The following is a 26,300-nucleotide window of genomic DNA, read 5'->3' as shown; positions in this document are numbered from 1 at the left end:
TAGATTCTTGACGACTTACTATTTGAGACTTCCTTGGCATTGGAGCTGGAGGTTGGACGGGTGCTGACATGTTTGCAGAAGGGACAACTTGGGATCCAGAAATCTCAGATGCAGATGAAGATGAAGACTCTCCTGTTATTAAAAATAAAGCAAGTATTTTCAGTTAAAAGTGGCTCTTAGAAAGCTCTGTTTTTAGATAACATAATGTGCTACTTCTCTCTAGTGTACCAAGCCATTCTCTGTGGTTTCCCCAAAACTATCACTTTTTGCACTAAATCCCATCAGTTGTAGGTCAGTTGTGTCAGAACCAAGCATGCAAACTACACATACACAAGGTGCCAGGTTCAATCCCAGGCATCTCCAGGTAAAGGACTGGCAAGATACCCTGGACAGCTGCTGCCAATCAGTGTAGACAGCACTGACCTAGATGGACCAATGGTCTGACTTGGTATTAAACAGCTTCCTATGTTCCCAAATAAATTTTAAAAAATAAAATACATCAAAGTCATTGTGGTTAGGTTTTACTACCTCCCAAATAAACCTGTCAACAGGGCCAACAGTTGCTACTAAAGCAGGTAAGTTAAAATTAGGATTTAATAATAAGTACGTTCGCCTAAGTTTAAAGAAATACATCAGGAATTGGCAGGAAGTCTGATACGAAAAGAAATGAATATAGAAAAAATAGTTAGGCCCTCTTTCTTTTTCACCATTTTCTTCTCCATTTCCTCTCATCCCCCCTTTTTCTTTTTCCCTGTATATAATGTATGATATAATCAAAACGATGGAGGGAAGGGGTGGGGGAAAAGTGGGAGGGAAGGGAAAAGGAGAAGAGGGCGGGATAGGGGGGAAAGGGGGAAGGGGAGAGGGAGGGAAATAATTGTGTCTTTTTTGTTTTTTTCTGGGTTGATGTATTTTATTCTTCGTACGGGTTTTTGCTTTTTTGCTTTTTGAATAAAGTTTCATGAGACGGGGGGAAAAAATCAATCAAGTAGAAAGAGTTAATTAAGAATGAATCATTCATTTAGATTTGAAACATTACTCATCTAATACATAAATGTGTATAATGAACACAATAAACTTTGGAACCTTTAATAATAATAATAATAATAATAATAATAATAATAATAATAATAGTCACCAGAAGATTGCTGCAGAGATCCAGGTCCTTTACTCTTGGCCGACCTGTCTGCCCTGTTCAGGAGAAAACCAAACATGACTGCTCGTCCTCACGCCTGCAATTTGCTGTGTCTAATTTACTTTTTGGAACAATAATCAGAATGGGATTCGGTTAATGAGTCCCTTGCAAGGAGTTTTACTTGTTCAACAGGGCTTGTACACACATACACACCCTGCACCCCCCCCCAGCAATGAATTGTGAAGAGGACCAGAAGAACGCCCAGAAGAGTGCAGAGGGGGCAGGGAGGAGAGGGACAATAATTCTACCTGGCAAACCGAAATTCTTGCCCCGACAGCACGATCAACATAGCACGATCACCAATTGCTATGTTACTTCAGAGTATCAAAGTAACACTCTTAAATGGCATTTGCTGTTGGTAAGTAATTATCTGTACACGCTCCCCCCCCCCCCCCCGGCCTTTGCTGCTGTCCGTATGGAGCCTGCCCAACACCTGAACTGAACAAAACAAAAGGTGAAATCTTCAATAAGGACACTTCCTCTATTAAATAAGGAAGCGCAAATGACATTTCTGTACAAGTGCAACAAAACATGGACTGCCATAATCAGGCAACAAGGTTAGCACACTATCTTTCAGCAACCTGCAGATCTTTTAAGAAGAAAAGGCAACACATTACCCAGAAGCAGGCTTTTTCTGAGAAATTCTACTTGGAGGCTGGGGAGGAAGTGGCGGCGGCGTAGGCTTGGACTGTGGCACCACTGGCTGTTTTGACTGCTGGCTCAAAGCTTCGAGAACACTGGCTGTCTTTGAAACGGGAGGTGGTGCTGAAGAGAGTATATCTATATATAAAAAAATGCATGGACAATAATAGGACGGTGGTGAATGCTGGAATGTTTGATACGATTCCTACAAACAATATTATTGCTACCTAACTGTGTAATTTCTAAAATGTAACCAATTCTTCAAAAACTAAGGCTCAAGACACAATGAAGCTGCAATCCTATACACATGTTTCTGGGAGTAAGCCCCACACTGAACTGAACAGGACTTATTTCTGCCTGGACGCATGCATTGTATTGCATTGTGAGAGCCTGGACAAACTGGGTTAGTTTTAACTATGGTTTACTTAAATGAGCCAACTTATGAAGTTGGTTTGATTCATTAAACCACAGTTAAGACCTAACCACAGTTTGTCTGGGCTCAGATTGTCAAAACTGTGGTTAGTCAAAAACCAAAGCAAAAGCTTCTCCTTTTCTTCTCCCACAAGATGGGAGGGAGCAGAAGTTTGAGGCCCACTGGCTTAATGGTGAACCATAGTTTATAATTATGTCTGAACATAAACAATGCAGTGGGAGGCTCTGGCTAACTCATAGATTAAAACTGGAGTTAACAGTAGCCTGCTTGCTATGAGGTACTTGTACTGGTAGTGAGGCTAATCTTCATGAGAGGTGGTTTAACATGAGTAGGTAATTTTAAGTCACACTTTTAGTTGTGCATCTGTAATACGCCTTCAGAAGTAAACATTAATAGAGGAACAAGGAACATCAAAACCACAATCTTTTTGTCTTTTTAAAGAAACTTCCTTAAAGTTCAGGGAACAACCTGAATTCCTTGCAAAACTAATCTGAAATATCCATTCCTCAACAGTGTGTTGCAGGAAGTCTTAACAAACAGTGAGTTGAAGTAGCCAGATGGAAAAGCAGCAGGCTGAAAACTACATCCACCAGAGAGGAAGAAACATGAGTTGTGGAATGGGAAGTTGAGGCCAACCGTGATTAGATGCCGCAAAAACAAAGGAAGCAGTGGAAAAGGGCAAACATACTTGTAGATGTTACACGCAATGGCGGAACAGGGGGATGGACAGTTGGTGGATCAGATGAAGACCTTTGCCTGCTTATGCTTTCCATTCCTAAAGAATTTGTCTTCCACAGTGTGTTCGATGAAGGAGTTGTCTGAACAGCACTGCCAAGAAATGAAGACTGAACTAAAAAGAAAGGAAAACACTGTGTCATTATCATAATCACTGCTGGCTGAGAAGTGAGGAGAAAACCACCTTTTTCTTAAGTGGACTGACTGGCTGTGAGCCAGAGGCACAAGGACTGGGTGATTTGTAAGGCCTTGTTCACACCTGCGTGTTTCATCACTTGCTGACTGGGATATCACAGGATAAGCACAAGTGAATGAGCTGCCATGGACCAATCATCAGACAGAAGGCTTTTGCATCATCTCAGAGCAATACTTTTCAATGGGGTGCGCATCAACTGATGCATAAAGCGTCCCCCCCCCATTTGCAGCTGCTTGGCTCCTGCCATACAAAGCTAAGCCTATTAAGATTTTACTAGAAAACAGTACAATTGGGGAGGGGAAACTAATTAGGTGTGGATGTTGTTGTGGAAATCATTTTGCACAAAACAGTCCCAAAATTTAGAGCAGGAGTTGATAAAATGGGCTGGTGGTAAGCAATAGGCTTGTCTCCTCTTATCCCAGACAATGGACTAATACCTTTAAATCTCCTGATGCAGTGGGGCAAGGTAAGGCTGTGGCGGCTATTCTACCTGTTAGCTTCCGCTTCCTGTCATCCGCTCTTCTCTTTTGCCTGCAGTAGCAAGCGGCTTTCCAGGTATGCCACACAGCAGGTGAGGCAAGGGGCATGTTGGCAGGGGAAGCAAAATGGGCAGAGACGGTCATGGCTATTTTTGTCCAGGAGGTCTTTATCCAATAAGGTTTAACAACGTGTGTGTGTGTGTGTGTGTGTGTGTGTGCGTGCGCGCGTGCGGAGTCATAATAAAGCATATATGACAAGACATAAATCTTTTTGAACAGTAGTAAATCGTAGTTTGCTGATGAACAGTGGCAGAATTTCTTTTTTAAAGCAATTGTAATAGGAAAGAAGATTGCAAAGTTTTTGTTAGTTAATGAAGAAGCAAGGCCTGCAGCCATGTTTGCTGAAAGGAAGCATTTAGCCAGACAGCACATTATTTATGAAAGCCACCAGGGTCCTATTTGGGTACAACCGACACACCACTGTTAACTGTGTGAAGGGAGAGAGTGGGGTCACCTCACCCCCTCTCACTCCCTTCCCTGGCTGCTTCATCCCACAAAAGAGCCCCCCAATCTGCCCACAAATTGGGGGCATGTCTGCAGTGGAGCTGCCTGACAAACATGTGCAGGCTGTCATCCTGAACATTCAGGGCCCCAGCTCAGCCTACTCACATTCAGCTGCGCCATAGCATGCTATGCATGTGGACAGCTTTAGGGGTACCAGACCAGGTTGGTGGGGGGGGGGGGAGATGCACACATGGCAAATGTGCCTGGCTCCACTCTCACAACTCAGACAGTCATATAATCCTGAATGCTTCAATAGGGCTTCAGGAGAAAAAAAACAATAATCTGTTGTTTTTATATTTAGCTCCTCCACATGCTGTGTGACTTCCATCTTTTTTAAGCCATTCATCCTGAACAAAGGAATATTTAGTACATATTTTTTGTCCCCAATAACTATAGGACCATGAATTTTTAAGTGCCCTCTCTTGCAGGACCTATGATGCCAAGACCAATAGGCGAAGGAGAGCGGATTTACCAACGTGTATACTAATCATGGATTTAAAGCGTGTCTACACACCACGCCAATTTCAATCACAGCCGTCGTCTGTGAAAGGAAATTCAGCCCTGACAGTGTTTCTTATAGGAATCCTATGTTCATCTCTAGATAGGCACAGCAATCCTATACTGACCATGGGACAGGAACGGAGATATGCCACCGCCATTGCACTGACAGAATGGCTGCCTTATGCAATGCATGTTCTCACCGGATTGGGGGAGACACATAAATAGAAAACCAAAAATGACATCCAAAACGATTGCTGCCCTAGTAGCAATCCTTCATGAGACTATGCCACTGCTGGCACCCACACGAAGAGAGCCAATGAACATAGGATTATCAGGACATGTCCCTGTACCCCAAATTGCACAAAACACGCAAGGCAATGCCCCAGCCCATAAATTCCAGAGGCACAACTAGGAATAGCACTGCTATAGCTAGTCCCCAAGCAACCCTTAAGACTGAGGGCAGTATCCAACGCTGCAACTCTGCTGGTGCAATCAACTTTCATGAGCGCAACAAAAGTTCCTGCTTTCTCTCCTGTCCCCTCCACCCTCAAAATCATCACAGGAGGGTTGGGGGACCCTGGACCTGATTTGGGATGGGGTGGGGTGGTGGACATGGAGGTCCCATTGCACCGACAAAACACATCCACACATGGCACAGCACTGGATGAATCCCCTTAAGCACCCTTCACAGGCACGATTTTGGAGAAAAGTGCACAAAGGGGGGGAGGAGACAGGGGGAGTCCATGGAGCATATATATATCCCTCTTGGGACAAGGGTTCAAGACCCACCCAGAGAAAATCTCCCCAGCCAAGCGGGGAACCAGGACATGCCACTAGGGCAGCCACAGACACACACCAGCAGCAGAAGTCACCAGGACTAGTTGGGAAGCAGGAAGACCACCCTGCAACCACCACACAGCAGTTCCCTGACAACTTAGCTGCTGCAGGAAACAAGAAACAGACACACCACAGGGCAATCACCAGGAACAAGCCCTAGTTGGGTGCAACAGCTCAGGTTTTACATGCTGAAAGTCCCTGGTTTCAATCCAGGGTATAACTCTACACTAAGAAATGATAAATGGTTCTGTTGTCAGCACGCCATGAGCTAATCAGGAGGAGCCTGATGAACGGGCCAAAAGAATTGTAGAACTGGGAGGGACCTTGATAGTCATCTAGTCCAAGTTTGCCTGAGCAAATTTGCCCCTGCCTGAGCAACCCATGTGACCTTCTCTCCAGCACCAATAAGACAGCTGTGCCAGGAGTTTCCCAGCAGGCCTGTGGGGTGCACTGCCTAGGTATCCCCTAGCTGTTGGGAGTGGAGTTCAGTGCTGGGTGTTTGTGCCTGGAATGAGGTGGAGAAGTGTTAACAACGGGCTCAAATTCCCACGAGTGTCAAGAGGGCAGGCAGTCTTCTGCCGAGCGCTTGCGTTGCACACAAGGTGCACTTTTGCCCTGCCTCTGCTCACCAGAGTTCTATAGGGGCCCAGTTCCACGTGCCCCATCAGCTCAGCTCCGTTTATAAACTGCCGCATGTGTGCTGTGACTGGACCATACCCTACGGTACAGAAACTATGTTCTGTCATAGCAACATGAGTGAGACAGTTGTCTGCAAAGGGGCAGCTAATTTTTACCCCACCTCCATTTTAATTTGAAGTCAAGAAGGGCAGCTCCTGTTGGTGCAAGGCTGTGCATTTGACAGGGGCCCTGGCGTGGATTGAAGCAATCGAGGGTATCGTTGCAAATCTACCGCCCACAACTCGGCCTCATCCCAGTCATTCTGCCAGTGTTTCCGAGGTATTCCACCAGCATCTTTTATCGCAGTAGCTGCATATCTGGCACAGTGGGGTTTCTGCTAAAGCTGCTACTCAACTGGTATAACTTCAGCATAGGATTTCACCCTGAGACATTGTGTTCAGGGGGGCCTCCCCAGGAATCAGTCATTTGATTATGTGATTCTTTTCCTTTCTTGTCCTCCCCCTTCTGCACTGTGAACGCCCAAAATAGAAAGTGCAGATTCATCCAAATTTGAAAGAGGAGGAGGAGAAGGGTCACCCCCACCCCCACCGCACAGCAATTTATAGTTTCAATATACCTACCTGGAGAAAACAACTGTCAAGCTAAAATCTCCAAGAGAGAAAGAAAGAAAACTGTTGAACTCCCACCTCTTGCAAAATGTTAGTTACCTTTCCCAATATTTCTGGGAGGCAAAGGAGGTGCACTTGTGACTGGTGCTGCAGGCTGCGTAGGAGGTGGGCTGCTACTGAGTATGGCTCCATAGGTCTCGTTCTGCAAGAGGCTCGGCATAAAGCCTCTTTGCTTGTCCTTGGCTATATTGGCAGCATCTCTAGCCAAAGATGCCACGTTAGGCTGAAGCTGGCTCGATCCTAGCTGATAGAAACTCACAGGCCTGTCCTCTCTTCGGTTAGGGCTTGGTTGCTTAAAAAGGAAGGAAGAATACAAGAGAGAGTCATGTGGGCAAGTGTTTCAAAACCGGATATAAAAAAAATGCAGCGCACACTAGGGAGCTAATATCTGTTTTGCTTTAACTGAGGCTGAAATCCTAAGCACACTCACAGTTGCCCTGGGCTAGTTCAGGAGGAAGGGTAGGATATACAATAAAACAAGAGTAAAAATAAATAACACTTGGGCACAGGTGGTTAGCTTGTGGCGCCTCCAGTTGTGGGATTCCAGTTCCCATCAGGCCTGGCAAGCACAGCCAATGGTCAAGGATTGTGGGAGTTGTAGTCCAACAACTTCTGGAAGATCATAGGTGGCCCATTAAATCCAGTGTTGCTGGACACATAGGTCCATACTGTTAAGGCCGCGTGTACTCACTGTGCTTAAATTAACAGGCATTTCTACAAACAAAATGGCACTGCTCAAAATTTCCTTTGTATATACATTTAAAACTATTAAGTCTAGAATCGAAGAAAACATTCATTTTAAAAAACCCAACAACCCAACCTCCCAATGATTAATAAAAGCAAAACCATCTCTCTCTCTCTCTCTCTCTCTCTCTCTCTCTCTGGAGGAAAGGGACATGTTTTAAATTAATCACTTGCCATCTTTGACCCTTAGCATGCTGACTTTGGTAAAAACTTTGTTAACTTTCTACCTGGTTTTGTTGTTGAAGGTTTATTTCAGAGAGGCATGTGTCCCTATTAATTTCTGAATAAATCAAGGCAAATGGCTGGTGACTCTCTAACATTTCCCAATAAAAAGATCAGAGGAGCTGACCTCCATTTTTCATCCCTACGAAGACAATTCTAGCCCAACTCAAAGGCAAATAAACGCACATGCAGCGGCCGCATTCAGCCATGTCATCAAGCACAGAAAAGACATTAGTTGTGTCATTAATAGCCCTTAATCTTCTTTTCAAGAGTCCCTGGGGCCTGAAAGCCTATTAATAGTGAGTGAGCACCAAAATGCTTCCTAATTCCCACCTTCACCACTCAGTTGGAAAGCAGCAGAGTCGAGGTTGAACAAAATGGCTGAGCGAAAACCTTGAAAGGCAGGCACAGAGTTTTGCAATACAAATACCACTTCCTACTTAAAAGGGAACCTTCTGTTATGTTCCCAGGTACACGTTGCAGCATGTACAGGTAGGGATGGGAACATTCCCTGCCTGACAACCTGGAGAGATACAGCCAATCACTGTAGACCACACTGAACTAGATAGACCAATGGTCTGACCAGGTAAGGTGGCTTCCTATGTCCCTATTTGTTCTATAATCTCTTCCTTCTAAGCAGCCTTTACACCCATCATTTAATTCTATCTTCATCAGGAACACAATGAGTTTCGTTTATATATTGCCTTAAGTTAAACAGACTTCAAGCCAGTGCAAGAGGAGCGCAGCACCATTAAAATTATCAGCAATATTTCTTACAAAGAACACAGTGATGATAATATTACTCTTGTTCCCGGCAGGAACATTTCCATTAATATTTTTTTTAAAAACGTTGGGTTTCTGATCTTCTAAATGCATACCTGTAAATTTCCATCCACATCATCATCACTTTCATCCAGGTCTTCATGAAGTAATCGCCACTCATATTCTACATGAACATGAGAATTAAGTCTTCCAGCCAGAGCTTGGGTGAGCTAAGGTACCAAGAAGGAGACACCATTCAGCACAGTCAGCTACTGTAAACTGCCCTGTGCCCTTTGGATGAAGGGCAGTATATAAATTTAATTAATTAATTAATGCCGTAAATTCCCTTTCTTTCACATTATGTGAAATCTTGATTCGTTTCTTCCTTCCTTCAGAAAAAGCAACAATTTAAGCACTCAATGGATGCAAGGCACATGTCTGCTGTTTTCAGGGATCTCAAGAGGTCAACTAAAACAAATATTTATTTACAAGTTTTCCACCATTCTTGACTACCACAGAAACCTCATGGCAAGCTGCTAAATAATCCAGAAACAGCTCAGCCTCGGAGAGCACACAAAAGAAAAAATAAATCTTACCAGCTCTTCACAGCGCGTGTGTTTTAAGCGTTTAGCTATATCGAGCGGCGTCTCTCCAGCATCATTGGCTATAAAGCAACAGGAAGAAAACGTTGCATTCTTGTCTGAAATCTTATGTCACTAAAAATGAATGTGACTTCTAAATCTGAAGGCAGAACTTGGGAGTTGGGGGACAGAGAGTGCATTTTTAGGAATCGCTCATTCCAACAGGAGACAGAAAAGTATGCGCTTAACTCCCCAATGAGACTTTAAAAATTAGTTAAATGTAGCTGGATTGTGCCCATAGTATAAAATGTGCTGCCTCAGCTTAGCGCAAACATTTTGCTCATAGTAAATATTCCATCGTATTACTCAGTTGGATTCTATGCCATTGGGTTAATGCAGTATTTGTTGTAAACATTTAGAAAACATTCCCATAAACTGCTGCGAGCTTATACAATACAGTGGGACATGAATTAAATCAAGTACGTACATTAATAAGAAAGAATGATGCCTCACAGGTACCATGAAAACTCCATGAAAGCAGTGGTAACTTAGTAAGCAAACATTTGACTTAAAATACAAATTTGCACATGGTCTCAATAATCTTCATTTCAAGTACAGTAGTACCTTGGCTCTCGAACTTAATCCGTTCCGGGAGTCCATTCGAAAATGAAGGTGTGGCCTCTGATTGGCTGCAGGAGCTTCCTGCATTCAAGCAGAAGCTGCATCGGAACACTTACTTCCGGGTTTTCAGTATTCGGGAACCAATTTTTTCGACAACTAAGTCATTCAAGAACCAAGGTACCACTGTATTGGCTTCTAAGGAGCTCTACGTAAAACATGGAAAGAAACTGGCCAAAGTCACTGCAAGCGTCCATGTGCCCCTATCACCAATTGTCTGTGTGTGGAAGGGTTGTGGGATTGATTTAAAGAACAGAGGGGTCACTCTTACCTATTTCGATGGAAGCCTTCCCTCTCAGGAGCAGTTTGAGGCACTCAACATTATCTGTCAAGCAACAATAATGAAGAGCAGTGCTACCTTTGCATGTCTGCTTGTCCAGGTTGCCACTACACGGGAGGAAAAGGGCAAAAGTTTAGTTCACGTGCACAGTGTAGTCTAACTCTCAAAAAGCTTGCTTTATGCTATCAACGAATATTACAGCAGGTTTGTTTTTGTTTTCAAACTAAAATCTTGCCTTTCTTAATTCAAATATGAAAATGAAAAGTGTTTAAATAATGATAGAACCGCTCACCTGTTCTGCACCAAGAAGTCAACTATGTGGAGTGAGGTCCGATCAACAGATCTCACAGCGAGATGAAGGGCAGTTTCGTCTTGTTCCTGAAATCATATGGTGTGTTTTGACCAATAGCAAGCAAGGAAGGTTTTTTTGGAGATACCTCCGTATTTTTAAATACCATATTTATTGTTACATTATGCTAAACAATTTTTAAAAAGACTTTACTATAGCTGGCTTTGGTCATCACTATCAAAATATGGCTTTGATTTAAGGCAATTCATCCCTAAGTGATGATAATGTTAATTGTTCCAGGTCATCTAAACGGGGAAAGGGTAGAAATATTATAATGACCATAACAATAATATTTATACCCCTGCTCATCTGCCTGAGTTGCCCTAGCCACTCTTGAAATAAACTCATTTCAAGAAACCAAAGGAACATATAGGAAAATGTACATGCATAGGACATTTAGAGAAGGTAACATGTACAGCAAAACTTCCCAAACTTTTTATGTTGGTGACACACTTTTTACACATGCATCATTTCGTGAAGTCAGGGGTCCCTTTACCTTTACATTTCGTGACGCAGTAATTCAGTTTTACTAGCAAGGTGGAGGTTAAGCTAACCCCTTCCCAGCTCTGGGAGGAGCACGGGATGTGTGTGTTCATGCAACACACTTACACACTGCAGCCGACACACTAATGGGTTGTGACACACAGTTTGGAAAGCTCTGATGTACACTATAGGTATTTATAAACCAATGCTACAAGCCTCCAAACTCAGAGGGGTCTGTTTGAGTGCTTTGTGCTAAACAAGAAGGTGAACAGGGCAGGCATGTCAAAGCACAGAGAACTGGTGGGATCTGGCTATCCCTTGATACAAATAATACAGAAAGCTCAAAGCTTAAGAGTTAGGATGGTGCTGTTCTTTATTGTCAAAGAAGGCATATAGGGTCCAGCAAGTAAGTTAATTAGAAAAACAGCGAGCTGAATTATTTTATGCTAATTTATCAGTCAACTCATTAGTTTTACAGAACTAATTGAACAGTATTAAAATGTATAGAAGCAACTATCATAGTACTTCTAAGGATTAAACCACTCTGGGGATTTAGCACTTGGCTAATAATGGTTATTTAATTTTCAAATGGTACCAGGCTAGTAGGATGTTAAGCCATGCTTCATTAATAATGGCTAAACAGGATTTGTAATTGTACTATTAAGGATGAATCAATAGTACGTAGAAACTTAGCCACACAGCAGTAGCTGTCCGTGAATATTCTGTGTCCTCGCTTGCCAAAGCGAAGGAAGAAGAATGAGGGTGGTGGAGAGCGGAAGATAAGAGCTGGTTTAGCAGGAGGCCCAAGTTCCAAAAAAATAAATGAGAAACAGAAGTGCAGCAGTTACACTCATCCCATAAAACTGCATTTTCAAAGTTGCAAATGTAGAAACAATAGACCTGAGATGGATCCGAACTTAGCCGTGTTTTGAACAGATCATGATTAATGCATGGCCCATTGATTTAACCAGGTCTACTTTAAGCTTGGCCACCAGTGCTCCAATGAGGTCTGTGCACAAGCAGAATGGATTTCTCTTGCGCAATGGGATTTCACATTCTTCTCTTTCTCCCTACATGCCCTGAAAATCTGCTCTGGAGTATTGGGAAGCCCTCCAGATCAGTTGGGAGGGGGGGTGCATAGTGGGGAGGAAGCGAAGACCTATTATGTAAACCAGAATCTGCTCATGGGATGTTGGATTTCACTCTATGTCTGGATCCATCCCCCTTTGTTTAGATTTCTGTATGCTCCCACCCATATCCAGTGGAAGGTGCAAAATCTTTTCACCTTTGTGTTTTACATTGTCTATTCTTAATAATGCGGTTTGATAACAGATGGACGAGCCATTTTGATAGATGCCGTTTCTCTGACTTCTTTTGCAAACAGTCATCCTTTTAACATTTCAAGTGAGCGACTGCAAATTAGTTACAATCTCATTTCCACAAAGACAGCAGATAACATGTTAATATGCCGATAACAGAAGAAATTCCACACTTACATGCCCATTTGCGAGTGGAATTTTCTCTGTGAGATCCACATTCTCAGCATACACTTGAACCAATCCAAAAATGTCTCTGGTTCTGACCGCTTCACAGAGGCTCTGCAGTTTAGCTGCATTGTCTGAGTGTTTCTTCCTTGCATATTTTCTTTCAATATATTTGGCATTAATATAATCTTTTCTTGCATTCCTGAAATGAGGTGTGATTTTATTTTATGCAAACTTGAAATGAGACTCGCTTCACAATATTACGCAGGCTGCAATACTTCAAATTACAAAAAAAGGCTGATAGAAATGGTTTGGGTTTCATTTTCAATGGCCTTGTTTGCCTATCACAGTAAAGGGTTTACTAAGAATGCACCAATCTCATCCACTTTGTTTCTCTTCCCTGGCCCATAGGGGAAACAAACCACAATCGCTGTCTTAGCATCAGAACTACTGATCGTGGTTTATTTTGTTCCAAACAAACCACGAAGCCACAAACAAACCTTGGTTGCAGATCATGGTTTGCTTGGAGCAAATAAAATAATAATCCCTGGTTTGGACATAATGCTTAAGGCCCAGGGATCATGATTTGGTTTCCCCATGTGCTAGCAGGGAGGAAGAAAGCAGGCGAAATTGGTGTGTTCACAGTAAACCCCTAACTATGGCTAACCACGACATGCAAACAGGGCCACTATGATCACTTCCCTCCCTCTCTGTAACATATATGTGAAAGTTTTGTAGTTATGACTGTTTACTTGTACAAACAACCATCTGATTGACTGGGGTGAATGAATAAACTCTACTTGTTTCCATAAAAATCTGTTTTCTTTAGGTCTTTTTCAGGAAATGCATAAAATTACTTTGCAAATTGAATTAAAACTAATTGCAGGGTCATTCGATGGATGTGCTCTTCCAACAATTCAAGGGGAAACCCCTGCATTGAACTTAAAAGGCAGATTGTTCTGTTACCATTTTACATTATTTATCTTGAGGTCAGTTGCTTAATTTTGCTGTCATGTGTGATTTAACATGGAATGTGTTACAGATTACAGAGGATAACCAGATCTCGTACGTTCCATTCAAACACCAGTTTTTTAGGCTTTAGTCTGCCTTTGTGACTAAAAAGCTGGAAAATCTGCAAGGTAATTTTAAGTCCCAACTTTTCTTCTTTGCTATCATCGGAGGCAGGGAGGAAATGTGTATCTATCAGTTCTTCCTTTCTTGTTGAGCTACTTGATCTTTTCAAGCTTTTCACTAGGTTATTTTTAATATAAATGAGGAACAGTGTGGTGTAATATTGGACTAGGACCTGGGAGGCCAGAGTTCAAATCCCAACTCAGCCATAAAGTTCACTGGGTGATCTTGGGCCAAGTCACAGTCTCTCAGGCTAACCTATCTCACGGGGTTGTTCTGAGGATACAAGCTTGCCTGCCCCCTTTAGCTCCTTGGGGGAAAGATGTAAGGTAAGTTTTTTTAATAAATAAATAAATAAATTATTTGCTACTACAGTGGTACCTCGGAAGTCAAACGGAATCCGTTCTGGAAGTCCGTCCAACTTCCAAAACTTTCGGAACCCAAAGCGCGGCTTCCAATTGGCTGCAGGAGCTTCAATCGGAAGCCGCGGAAGCCCCGTTGGACGTTCGGGTTCCAAAGAATGTTCACTATCCGGAACACTCACTTCCGGGTTTGCAGCATTCGGGAGCCAAAACGTTCGACTCGCAAGGCATTCGGGATCCAAGGTATGACTGTACACTGAAATTTTATTCAGAATGCACCTTGGCAGATCATGACACCTTTCCCTGCCATTTCTTTAGAAGCACAGAAACCAAGAGTTACCTCCTATGTTTATAAAAATGTCACCAAACTGGATAGGAAAAAAAAGATGTTTGATCCAGAGAGTTCCTGTGAAACGCCACTTGCAGGATGATCCCACAAAAATAAAGGGATGTGCGATTTTCTGCTGATTCTTCCTGTCTCCTGAAAAGCTGCTCCAGAGGGCTGGAGAAGTAGGGCAAATCAGGGAAAAACCCACCTACCTCCCCCTCTGTCCTACTCCTACAAAAGTCCCTTTTGTCCACAGAAACAGCTCTTATGTTTGTGGAAGGGAAATAAATATCAACTTTATTTATTTGTTGCTACAATTCTGATCTGTTTCCAGTCCCCTGTTATTTTATCTTTTCAAAAGTTTTACATTGTTATTCATTCTTCTTACTGATGATTTTATTGTTTTAGCTTTTTCATAAATGGCTTTGGATTCTTATTTTATATTATTTTTTACAATCATGCCGCGTATAAATTTCATGAAATAAACAAAATAGGAATTTGTGTTCCAGCAGAAAGCCATCCTTGAAGTTTTTGCTCACACTGCTAACACTGCTGCAGTTCCCTAACGAGCAACTTGCTTAATTTATGGGGCTATGCCCAAATTTCTTTCCCCTCCAATTGCTCCTTTAAATGAAGCGAAGGAATTTTATGAGAAGGCTTTGAGAGTCACTTACATCTGTGTGAGAATGTGATCTGTACACTTGTGGAGGTTGACGTTTTCAATTTGATTCCTAAAAATAGCAATTTAAGCTTATTTTAGTCATTAAACAAGGGTTATATATTGTGCATGACTTCAATTATTATAGTTGACTTTCATGACTATGGTTGCCAGATGTCCATTTACCAAAGCGTGGCATCATCATAAAGCATAGCTTCTTACACACATGGAGGTCTTAGGCTATAACTTGCTGTCTGTTTTAAACCAGAATTAGTTGTTCCGAGAGACTAACAATTTATTTATTTTTTAAAAAATTAATTTAGCCTTGACACATGGATTGATGGGATCCTTTTGCTAATTTAGGGTTGCCGTATTTCAAGAAGTAAAAATCCAGACACAAAAAGTTGAGGTTATTTGGGGTTGTTGTTTTTTTTTTTCAAAAATCCGGACATTTGGCCGAAATTGTCCCCAGAAGCTAAGTCCGGCATTGGAATAGCAGACAATCCAGACGCATGGCAACCCTAGCCAATTAATGGGATCCTCTTTCCAATCAAAGAGTTTATGAACTCAGTATTTTCTTGTTCCCCAATAGTCTCCTTTCCTGAGACTATTCTCTTTTCATCCTGTCTCTGGCAAACGGGAGTTGTTAATGGAACTATTGCTAGTAAACATTCACATATATCCTCTCAGCAATCCTTAGAACAGTTCTATAAGTTCATATTCCTGCAGCCCTGCTTAAATTTCATGCTGATTGTTGCCTGTTTAGAAAGTGCTGACTATTGTGGGTTTTTCTGTTTCTATAAACTGGTCAACGACTGCAATAAATTCACCCAAATTGCAAGTGGGGGCGGGCGGGCTTGGAGGCAGAGAGAGCAGTGACTTGTTTTAGGTCAACTGACAAGTTCACAGTGAGGGCAGTATTTGAACCAGGGACGGCCCAACTCACATTCTTAATCACTACACTGTAAAAGCTTTCTATACTTTCAATGTTTCATACTCACATATCACTGCTTGGGTTGGGTTTGACCAATTCATCACCCGGCAAACAAAATTCCATAATTTCGTTAAATCCCGCATTCCCAATATTTTTGGCAAGCTATAAAGGGAAATATAAACACACCGGGCAAAGATTAATATGCTCACGTCAAGCAACTGAATTCAGTACCAACCCATTTTCTTGATTTTCCAGTGGAGTATAAGAACTTAAGGTTAAAAAGTTAAATCTTAGGGAATTCTGGGGGCTATATCCAATGCTAGTTCTACTCAAGAGTAGACCCATTGAAATTAATTTCCACAACAAATTTAGGATCATTATTTTCAATAGGTCTGTTCTGAGTAGAACAGTGATGGGCAACCTTTTGAGCTTGGTGTGCCAAAATTCGCCAAAAAACCGGGCATAACCATAATTTTACGATATTTATCGTTTAAATAACAAAAATGTATAATTGTTTCCCCTTTTAAAAAAAGGCCGGCCGTCAGGTTCGCGGGGGGGGGGGGTGGAGTCCAGCAGCTCCCCGGTTGCTGCACTGGTGGCCCCCAGTGTCCGGGCGGTGGCGGTTTCGGTGGCTCGGGAGCCCATCCGGCAGCCCCTGCAGCGCTGGTCACTTTCAGGAGCTCCGCGGCTCCATGTCGACCGCCATCTTGCCTCGCCGGAAGTCCACAAGGCCCCCAGAGATGTGTCACCTGTGGCATTCCACCGCCGGCTGGAAGTAAGGTCTCGGCATGCAGCTGCGTGTCACCAAAAATGGCTATACGTGTCAGTGCTGACACGCGTGTCATAGGTTCGCCATCACTGGAGTAGAACATAGTTGGATAAAACATTGAATCTGTAGTGCCCTGTCTTGCCCAGATGGGTCCTTTTAACACATGAAACCAACAAGCTTTATTAAACAAAGCTCCAATAGCGTGACTGCAGTTCCTATAGATTTATTGCAATACAGGAGAGAGTTTCTTCCAAGAAATTTAAAAGGAAGAGATTCTATTGCTGGATGATCTACAACAGTGGTTCCCAACAGGTGGTCCGGGGACCCCCAGGGGTCCGCGAGCTATGCCAGAGGGGTCCTCAAGATGCTATTAGAATAAAAAATATATTTCGTATGATAACAGATTTTTTGTTTTGGCCGCTTCCTGCATGAGCAGAGTCTAGCGCAAAACTAGAATTAGATAGAGGCAGTAGTTCTGCTGTATGCCATTAGGTGGCGCTTTACAAACACTACTGTTTCGCAAAGAGGCAGCGCACGCATTCTACTAACGCTCACCTCCCCAAGATGCTTTGTGCGCGTCGGCTTCATTTGTGCACTACTGCGCAGGTACCCTGTCTTCTCCATTCCCCTCCCTCCTCCCTGGCGCGCGCTGCCTCTTTGCAAAACAGTACTGTAGTGTTTGTAAACAAAGTGTTGTTTTTCGCGGAAGCTACAGTTCGCGTAGTTAAAAATGGACCGTTGGTTTAAAAGTGGTTCATCTCATTAAGAACTGAAAATTAAAACTAACTGTATACTGATGGAGTACTCTGTTGTAACTGTAAAAAACATATAAATATAAAATATAAAAAGACTCTTAATTTGGCTCTCACTTTTTAATTTTAGGATTAGGAATTAATGGGGGTCCTTGTCACAATAGCGGCTCGATGAGGGGTCCTCGAGAAAATTTTGTTGGGAACCCCTGATCTACAATATTATCCATAGACTTTGAGTATGCCTTACTTAGCTGTATACCACTTATAGAATTACAGTAACATTGTACACACACAGACTCAGTTTGCACTTCGTGGTAAGCCGTTAAGTGCTGATCTGAGGTGTTTCGTTCCTCCTAACTGGTGTGCAGAGGATATAAATGACATGGTTTAGTGTTACATCCAACCAGATATCATGGTTTGTTTTCTCCAAATAGACTCATCAACTGTGGTTTTTTGGGGACACAATTGTGGTTTTGCTGGGGGGGAAAACACAATCTTTGTGTTATGAGAATTATAAAGGTCTAAGATATAAAATAAATGTACCAGGCAAACAAATATGTAAATATATAAACCACATGTCTGAAACAGTACAGGAAAAAAGTCCTGTGTTATGTACTGAGCTGAATCCTAGAACAATAGGATTCAGAATCAGCGGGAGCTACCCAATCCAACGCCAGGTGGAAGTGAATCCGCAACCTGATTGGCCTGCTGGAGCAGCCAATCAGGCGGCTGGCAGAAGTGAATCTGCTACCTGATTGGCCTGGAGGAGCAGCCAATCAGGCTGCAGGCAAAAGTCAATCCACAATATAATTGGCCCACAGGTGTAGCCCTGAAGTAGCCAATCACGCAAGGCCCATTGTGTAAATAATGTATATAAGCAGATGGTTTTGGGAAAAGAGCCATTCGTCTTCTCTTCTCCTCCTTGATGACTATGAGCTGAATAAAGAGCATGAAATTCACTCTTGACTCCGAGTATATTTCACTGGCGACGAAGGTGGGATCCTGCTGAGCTGACCGCCACCACGCACTGCACCGCAGCACCGCCACCTGCTGCACCGCTGCATCGCATCGTGCATCCAGGCTTCAGCTCCAGGACCCAAGGAACCCAGAATGGCAACCGACAGCAGCTTCTTGCCATTCAAACCAGCATCAGGAGACTGGGAAGGGTACGCCGCCCGTTTCAACTTCCTCCTGCAAGCGAAAGAAGTCACCAACGATGCCATGAAGAGGGCGACATTCTTCAGCGTCTGTGGAGAGGAGACGTTTGAAATCGCCCGGGCTCTCCTTGCACCTAGAGATGTCGCTACCGTCTCTTACAAAACAATAATGGAACGGCTGAAGGAGCACTTCTCACCACAGCCCTCGGTGGTAGCTTGCCGAAATGCCTTCTACGCAAAACGGCAAGCCCCGGGGGAAACCATAACTGGGTTTGTGACCTCCCTCCGCCAAGCCGCCCGGTTATGCAACTTCTCAGAATTGGAGAACATGCTTCGTGACCGCCTCGTCGGTGGCCTGAGGGACGAGATGTTGCAACGACGCCTCTACGCCAAAAAAGACCTCACGTTCCAGATTGCTCTGGAGGAAGCCCTGGCAACCGAAGCCGCCGAGAGGTCAACGCAAGAGGCACGACCGGCCCCGCCATCCCAACCGAGGGTCTACCACGAAGACCTCACCGACGAATCCGAATCTGACAGGGAGGAAGTACACCGAGTACAGCGGCGCACTCAAGCAGCACACACACCACAGCAGCCTCGACGAGAAGGAGGGAACTGTGCAAGCTGCGGGGAGAACCACGAGAGGAGGACCTGTCGTTTCCGCAACGCAGAGTGCAGGCAGTGCAGAAAATTGGGACACATCGCCCGGGTGTGTCGGGCTCGACTCACCCGTCGACAAGCATCAGATGACCGACCCAGGAGCCCCAGGTCACATGGCACCATGCACCAAGGCAACTCGACAGAGATCACGGACTACCAGGTATTCCAGTTGCCCCATCCCAGCACAGAGAAAATTTATATAGAGGTACAGATAGAGGGAGCCCCATGCCGCATGGAGCTGGACACGGGTTCAACTCTATCCATAATCTCGGCCCGAACATTAAGGGAACTGTGCCCTAATGGGGGTCCCAAACTAAGGCCGGCCCCATTCACCCTCCGGGACTTCCAGAAACGTAAGGTCCCTACTATGGGGGTGGGGACCTTCAGGGTGCAATATCGAGGGCGAAAGCAACAATTGGACTTGCTGGTAGTTAAGGGCCCCTACGTTAGCTTACTGGGACTGGCATGGTTTGGACCTCTGGGGCTAGCCGTTACCGGGGTGAACCGCACTAGCTTACAAGTGGACGTGGACGCCATATGCAAAGAGTTTCCAGGGGTTTTCGATGGGGCATTGGGACGATATACTGGACCCCCCATTGCCCTACAGCTAGACCCCGCTGTACGACCCATCAGGCACAAGGCCCGCCGGGTCCCGTTTGCCCTGAAACCCCGCATAGACGAGGAATTGGACCGGCTCGTGGAGCAAGGAGTGCTGGAGCCGGTGCCCAACGCCCCCTGGGAAACTCCAATTGTCACACCCGTCAAGCCTAACGGTTCGGTCCGCATCTGTGCAGACTACAAATGCACCATAAACAAGGCTCTCACGGCCCATGCATACCCAGTGCCAGTGGTCAGCCATGTCCTCGCCACCCTGGCTGGGTCAAAAATCTTTGGCAAACTGGACTTGGCCCAAGCGTATCAACAGTTGCCTGTGGACGAAGCCACAGCAGAGGCTCAGACGATTGTGACGCACAGAGGGGCATTCAGAGTAAAGCGGCTGCAATTTGGCGTTAGCGTGGCACCAGGCATATTCCAGAATCTAATGGACTCTCTCCTTAAAGGGATTCCTGGTGTCACCCCCTTCTTCGATGATGTACTGATCGCCGGGCCCACACCAGAGGAATTTGAGGACCGCCTCCGCTCCGTCCTGCACCGTTTCCAGACGGCGGGCCTCAAGGTGAAGCGGGAAAAGTGTTTACTGGGAGTGCCGCAGGTGGACTTTCTGGGATTTAAGGTGGACGCAGAAGGGGTCCATCCAACCGGTGACAAGGTACGGGCCATTTGTGAGGCCCCAGCGCCCAAGAGCAAGCCCGAACTTCAGTCATTCTTGGGACTATTGAACTTTTACCATGCCTTCCTTCCCCATAAGGCAGCGGTAGCGGAGCCCCTACACAGACTCCTAGATAAAAGGGCCCCTTGGGTGTGGGGCCAGCGACAAAGGGCCGCATTCCAGGCAGTCAAGGACTTGCTCGTCTCGAACTCGGTCTTAGCACACTTCGACGAGAGGCTGCCAGTGGTGCTGGCATGCGACGCCTCTCCCTATGGCATCGGCGCTGTCCTGGGACACCAACTCCCGGATGGAAGAGAGGTGCCGGTGGCATACTTCTCCCAGACGCTTGCTGCAGCCGAACGAAACTACTCACAGATTGACAAGGAGGGTCTGGCAATCGTGAAGGGCGTAAAAAAATTCCATGATTTCTTGTACGGGCGGCCCTTTACCATAGTGACTGACCACAAGCCGTTGCTTGGCCTGTTTGCCCCTGAGAAGCAGACCCCCCAAGTGTTGTCTCCACGTGTCCTCAGGTGGTCAATTTTCCTTGCCGGCTACCAGTATGCACTAATCCACCGCCCTGGGAAGGCGATGGGCCACGCAGACGCCCTCAGCAGGCTACCACTACCAGAAACAGGCCCCGACCCAGCGCCTGCGCAAGAGGTTATGACCCTGGAGCTGCTTCCCGACCGACCCATTCAGGCACAAGAAGTTGCGCACCATTCCACAAAAGATAGGGTCATCTCCCGGGTCCTGGACTGGGTGTGGCGAGGATGGCCCAGCAGCAGCCCCGGGCCAGAATTCGCTGGCTACACAAACCGCAAACATGAACTGTCGGCCCACAAGGGGTGCCTGTTATGGGGAAGCAGGGTTGTTGTTCCCCAGCCCCTCCGCAAAAGGGTCCTCACAGCCCTACACGAGACACACCCAGGGGTAGTGAGGATGAAGGCCCTTGCCAGGAGTTATGTGTGGTGGCCGGGGATTGACAGAGAGATAGAGGCCTGGGTCCAACACTGCCAGACCTGCCAAGAATCCCGCCCGGATCCCCCAAGGGCCCCAGTCCAGCCCTGGGAGTCCGCCCGACATCCATGGTCACGCTTGCACGTGGACTTCGCTGGCCCCTTCCAGGGAAAAACATTCTTCATAGTGGTGGATTCCTACACCAAATGGCTGGAGGTCGCACTGGTACCATCCACTTCTACGGCGGCAGCCATCCGGGTACTACGTAAGCTGTTTGCGACCCACGGGCTCCCTGACACCCTCGTCTCGGACAATGGAACCGCATTCACGTCAGAGGAGTTCCAGACCTTCACAGCGCAGAACGCCATCCGCCACATCCGCTCAGCACCATTCCACCCTGCCACCAATGGCCAAGCGGAGCGCATGGTGCGGACCACCAAGGACAGCCTCCGCCGCATGACACAAGGGGACTGGGAATACCGCCTTGCCGCATTTCTTCTAGCACAGCACAGCACCCCAAGCACAACGACGGGCCGGAGCCCAGCTGAATTACTAATGGGCCGGCGCCTTGCAACTAGACTGGACCGACTTCACCCCGACAGAGCTCAGGATGAGGTAGTGGTGGGGAAAGGCAGGAACCCCCGGACATTTGTGGCCCAGGACCCAGTGTATGCAAAGAATTTTGGGGCAGGCCCAGCATGGGTACCCGCCACAGTCACCAAGGTGACCGGTCCCGTGTCGTACGAGGTACTAACGGAAGGGGGGCAATGTTGGCGCCGCCACTGCGACCAGATACGGCGACGATTCCCAGGAGGAACCCGGGAGGAGAGCGGGACAGAGGGGTCCCAAGGGGACAGCAGGGCAGTGAGGCCTGTAGAGCGAGAGGGGTGGGCAGAGGAAGCAGAAGCAGTAGGCACAGAGGGGCGCCCCGAGGCTGGAAGGACACCGGAACCAGAGCTACAACCTAGTGGTTCAGTGGCGCCAGACCAGACAGCCCCGGCACAGCCAGCAGCCTCGGAACACGAGCCAGAACCAGAACCCCTGACCAAGGAACACCCCAGGCCACAACGCACACGGAGGCGGCCAGCAGACCTTGGGGACTACGAATGCAACTTCCCGGGCAGGACTGGAACTTAGAGGGGAGGGGTGTTATGTACTGAGCTGAATCCTAGAACAATAGGATTCAGAATCAGCGGGAGCTACCCAATCCAACGCCAGGTGGAAGTGAATCCGCAACCTGATTGGCCTGCTGGAGCAGCCAATCAGGCGGCTGGCAGAAGTGAATCTGCTACCTGATTGGCCTGGAGGAGCAGCCAATCAGGCTGCAGGCAAAAGTCAATCCACAATATAATTGGCCCACAGGTGTAGCCCTGAAGTAGCCAATCACGCAAGGCCCATTGTGTAAATAATGTATATAAGCAGATGGTTTTGGGAAAAGAGCCATTCGTCTTCTCTTCTCCTCCTTGATGACTATGAGCTGAATAAAGAGCATGAAATTCACTCTTGACTCCGAGTATATTTCATCCTGAAACCATTTTGTCTCTCCCAAATTGACCCCAAATGTTTCTCTGCAAGGACAAAGGAAATGGGAAAACCTCCCCATTGTCTCTTTGCTCACAAATCCTGTCTTAAGGGCCTATCTGTGTATGAATAGCCAGACTGCCCAAGGAATGCAATCAGTGATCATTATCAGGTACCCTGGCAGACAGGTTTTCTGCTGTATACTGCCCCTTCTGAGCTGTATGTATTAGGGGGGTGGCCTTGAGCCTACAGGGTGGCAATTTCAGAAGTCTATACTGTATAAGGGCTTGCACACCATTGTTCTGGGTTTCTCCTCTCTCGTGCATGTGGTGAGTGAGGACCCTGTTGCAACAGTTAATAAAGATCAGGCTTACTAGCTGCTTTGCTTCTCAATACTCTCTGTTTGGCCTCATGTTATTTTCTCCTACCCATAGAGAACCTACAAAAGGATCTATATGGGCTCTTGGGTACCCCATAAGTGAAAAGGAGCAGGTTTTTTTCTTATAAGAGTTTGATTCAGACATAACACTCTGCCAGGAATCATGGCTTGTTTCTCCCCAGTGCAAACAGAGAGGAGTAAAATGGGTACAGTCTGTTTATATGTGGTCAACCATTAACTGTGCGTTACCATAATGTGCAAATACTGCCACCAGCTACACACCAACTCAGCTTTCGAATGACAGAAACATTTTTTTACTTTACCAGCAACTCGGATGTTCCCAGCACATCCAACGTGAGCGACTGCATTCTGGAATAGTGGACGCCAAGTTCCCGATGGATTCCTGAACACTCAATGCAAGTTAAGATGCCCAGGTTTGTTGAGAGCCATGTAGGATCTGAAAATGATAGAACAGAAGAAGAAAAAGAACATAAGCCACACAGGGTAATGAAATAACAGAATCCCTTCATGGGACATGAGAATGACTCATAAACCCAGCAACTAGATTTTGCATCCATACAAAGCAAAAAAAAAAGGATAAAGCACATGATTAGTTGATGTTGGTTTTCACTGTAAGGTTTTATGAATTATTGTAAACTGATTTGATATTTTTTCTAAGAAATAGTGGTATATAAATATTTTCATAGATAAATAAAAGACAACTGCTGACTTTAACAGATGGGGCAAGGTTCTGGGACAATGTGGTGGAGGTTAGTTGGAGCGGGGGAGGAAAGTGCACCTCTGAATGAGCCTCTCCTTGGATTATCTGTAGGACTCAGCTACACAGACAATTGCAAAACTGAAAATGGAGACAGCGGCATCCATAATGTGAAAGCATTAAGGCACATAAGTTGTTCTAACAGTAATCGATTATCCTTTTGGAGGGGAGTTGGTAGATATGTTTCTGGTTTTTATGTAAGATTGTCTTAAATTGCATTCATTGTTCCATATGCTTATGATTTGTTATTAGCTGTTTTGAGCAACTAGGGAAAACAGGTGGTGAGAAGGACCCAAACCTTTACACAGGAAATAGCACATCGTCACTTTAAAAAAAGTCACCTTGTGCCCCACAGTCACAGCACGTGTCATTTCCAGGCATCCTCTGTACATCAGAGATGATTTCCTTTGTCAGTTCTTGGACAATGTTGTTTTCTCCTGTGTTGTCATCGCCTTTGAATGCATTATTTAAAGCTTCTTCTTTACTGTTCTGTAGCACCGATATCCAGCTTGAAAAACAAAACAAACCCTATTTCTCTGTTCAACTGGTAAAAAACGTGCTACTGTCCTCCAGAGAAAAAAGTTTAAAGGGAGGCAGACAAGGCTTACAAGGCTCTCGCTTACAGTCACAGGGAGGAGGCAAACGAGAGTCGACTCAAAACTTCAGGGCTGGCTACATGACACCACCGTGGCAGAGGAGGCTAAAAGAAAAACTCCCACTGGAGTTTAAGGGCTGTGTTAGGTGTGTAGTTTTTAATGCTAAGGAAAGGAATTCTGGCTGGGGTTGAAAATCTCAATAATTGGAAATTTGGTGGCGCTGGTGGAAGGCATTTGTTTCCAAAACATTAAAATTCCATGGTTCCACATTCATTTGCAATGCTGCCTGTAGATCCAGGGTAGCCAATATGGCACCAGTCAGATGTTGTTGGACCAGCAAAGCCAAGGGTCAGGGATGATGAGAATAGTAATCCAATGACATCTGGATGGGACCACATTGACTATCCCTGCTGTAGATGAACAGAAAGTTTAGTCTTCCTAGCCTGTCTAAATAATGGCGTGAATTAAGGATTATCTTTCTCCTCAGTAGAGAAGCAGTTGTTTTATCTACTGTAGACACCACCATCATGAGCAAGCGAAACAGCAAAGAAAAACAAAAAAACCAAAACACTATTAATGCAACTTACATTTGACAGTCCTGTTCATCCTCTGCTTGGAAATGATACGTTCGGTCATCTACAGGAAGATAAAATGTGTCTAGTGTCGACTCCCAAAAAAGTTTGGATAGTTCATCTCATCATAACAGTCATGACAATTTCCGAAACTCAAGTACCAGATACTGGTGGTTGTTTACTGGAGTTAAATTAACCGGGCAATACATCACCAAGGTTAAAATCACCCATATATGCAGATGGTGCAAGTAGGATTAAGCGGCAGGCTCACAAATAACTTCCCTGCTGCTATGGTTGTTTATTCGATCAGACCAAAGACCACCAACGGAAAAGTTATTGCAAATGTTTGCTCAGAACTAGTTTAGCAATGCAGGGGTTAATACAATGACACTATCAGCAACTGTTGGTTGTGTAACTATTTTCCATCCATCCTATTTCCCTAATATACCTGGAATGTGAGTGCTCTTGGCCAGATGGGGGAAGTTTTCCTACTTTTTTTTTTTTTAAATGCTCAAAATAATGACATGCATTATTGTGGGCTTCCTGAAAACATTTTGCTATCCACTGTTAGAAACAGGATGCTGGGATTGATGAACCTGATCTAGTAAGGACTTTTTTTTTACAGCACAAATTTCTCCTGACTCACTTCCAGCAGTTTTTCCCCTCCACCTTCCAACCATTGCAATGCAAGGAGCTGTGTTTCATTTTACTTTCTTGAACCCTGATAGTGCCCTTGCTTGCTTTTCACTTGGGTGTTTTTTTTTCTTTGCAACTTTGCTTTGTAACATTTGCTCTTTATTTCCATGGTGTTGTTGGGGGGCCGGGACACCCGCCGATTTAAATATTTCAAGCCAAACAAGATGATTAAAAAAATGCCTCAAGTTAGTGCAACCACAAGTCCACAGCATGTGAAATCGGAAATAATTTTCAAACTTTTCCCCAAGGTTGCATGTCTCACATTAAAGCAGACCTTTGAAACAACTAAGCAGACCTCTGAAAGCTAT

At 45.1% G+C, this 26,300-nt stretch overlaps 1 protein-coding gene across 4 annotated transcripts in view; it reads right to left on the bottom strand.

The window, feature by feature from the left end:
* ASAP2 (ArfGAP with SH3 domain, ankyrin repeat and PH domain 2) overlaps positions 1-26,300 on the bottom strand; it is a 97,114-nt gene that overhangs the window by 6,408 nt on the left and 64,406 nt on the right. Inside the window, exons 13-27 of one of the 4 annotated variants that reach the window (XM_035109873.3) lie at positions 25,312-25,360; positions 24,470-24,636; positions 23,674-23,807; positions 15,953-16,047; positions 14,968-15,024; positions 12,485-12,674; positions 10,449-10,534; positions 10,148-10,263; positions 9,214-9,281; positions 8,734-8,847; positions 6,929-7,181; positions 2,959-3,120; positions 1,813-1,975; positions 1,139-1,191; positions 20-132 (exon numbers count right to left, since the gene is read on the bottom strand). In XM_035109873.3, coding sequence (XP_034965764.3) covers positions 20-132; positions 1,139-1,191; positions 1,813-1,975; positions 2,959-3,120; positions 6,929-7,181; positions 8,734-8,847; positions 9,214-9,281; positions 10,148-10,263; positions 10,449-10,534; positions 12,485-12,674; positions 14,968-15,024; positions 15,953-16,047; positions 23,674-23,807; positions 24,470-24,636; positions 25,312-25,360 — 1,820 coding nt within the window. The remainder of the gene's footprint in view (positions 1-19; positions 133-1,138; positions 1,192-1,812; positions 1,976-2,958; positions 3,121-6,928; positions 7,182-8,733; positions 8,848-9,213; positions 9,282-10,147; positions 10,264-10,448; positions 10,535-12,484; positions 12,675-14,967; positions 15,025-15,952; positions 16,048-23,673; positions 23,808-24,469; positions 24,637-25,311; positions 25,361-26,300) is intronic. The other 3 variants (XM_035109871.3, XM_035109874.3, XM_035109872.3) reach the window with 3 other exon arrangements.

The sequence above is a fragment of the Zootoca vivipara genome, chromosome 3 (genome assembly GCF_965207765.1).
Source record: "Zootoca vivipara chromosome 3, rZooViv2.hap1.1, whole genome shotgun sequence".
Lineage (NCBI taxonomy): Eukaryota > Metazoa > Chordata > Lepidosauria > Squamata > Lacertidae > Zootoca > Zootoca vivipara.
This window is presented reverse-complemented; position numbering and strand designations above follow the sequence as displayed.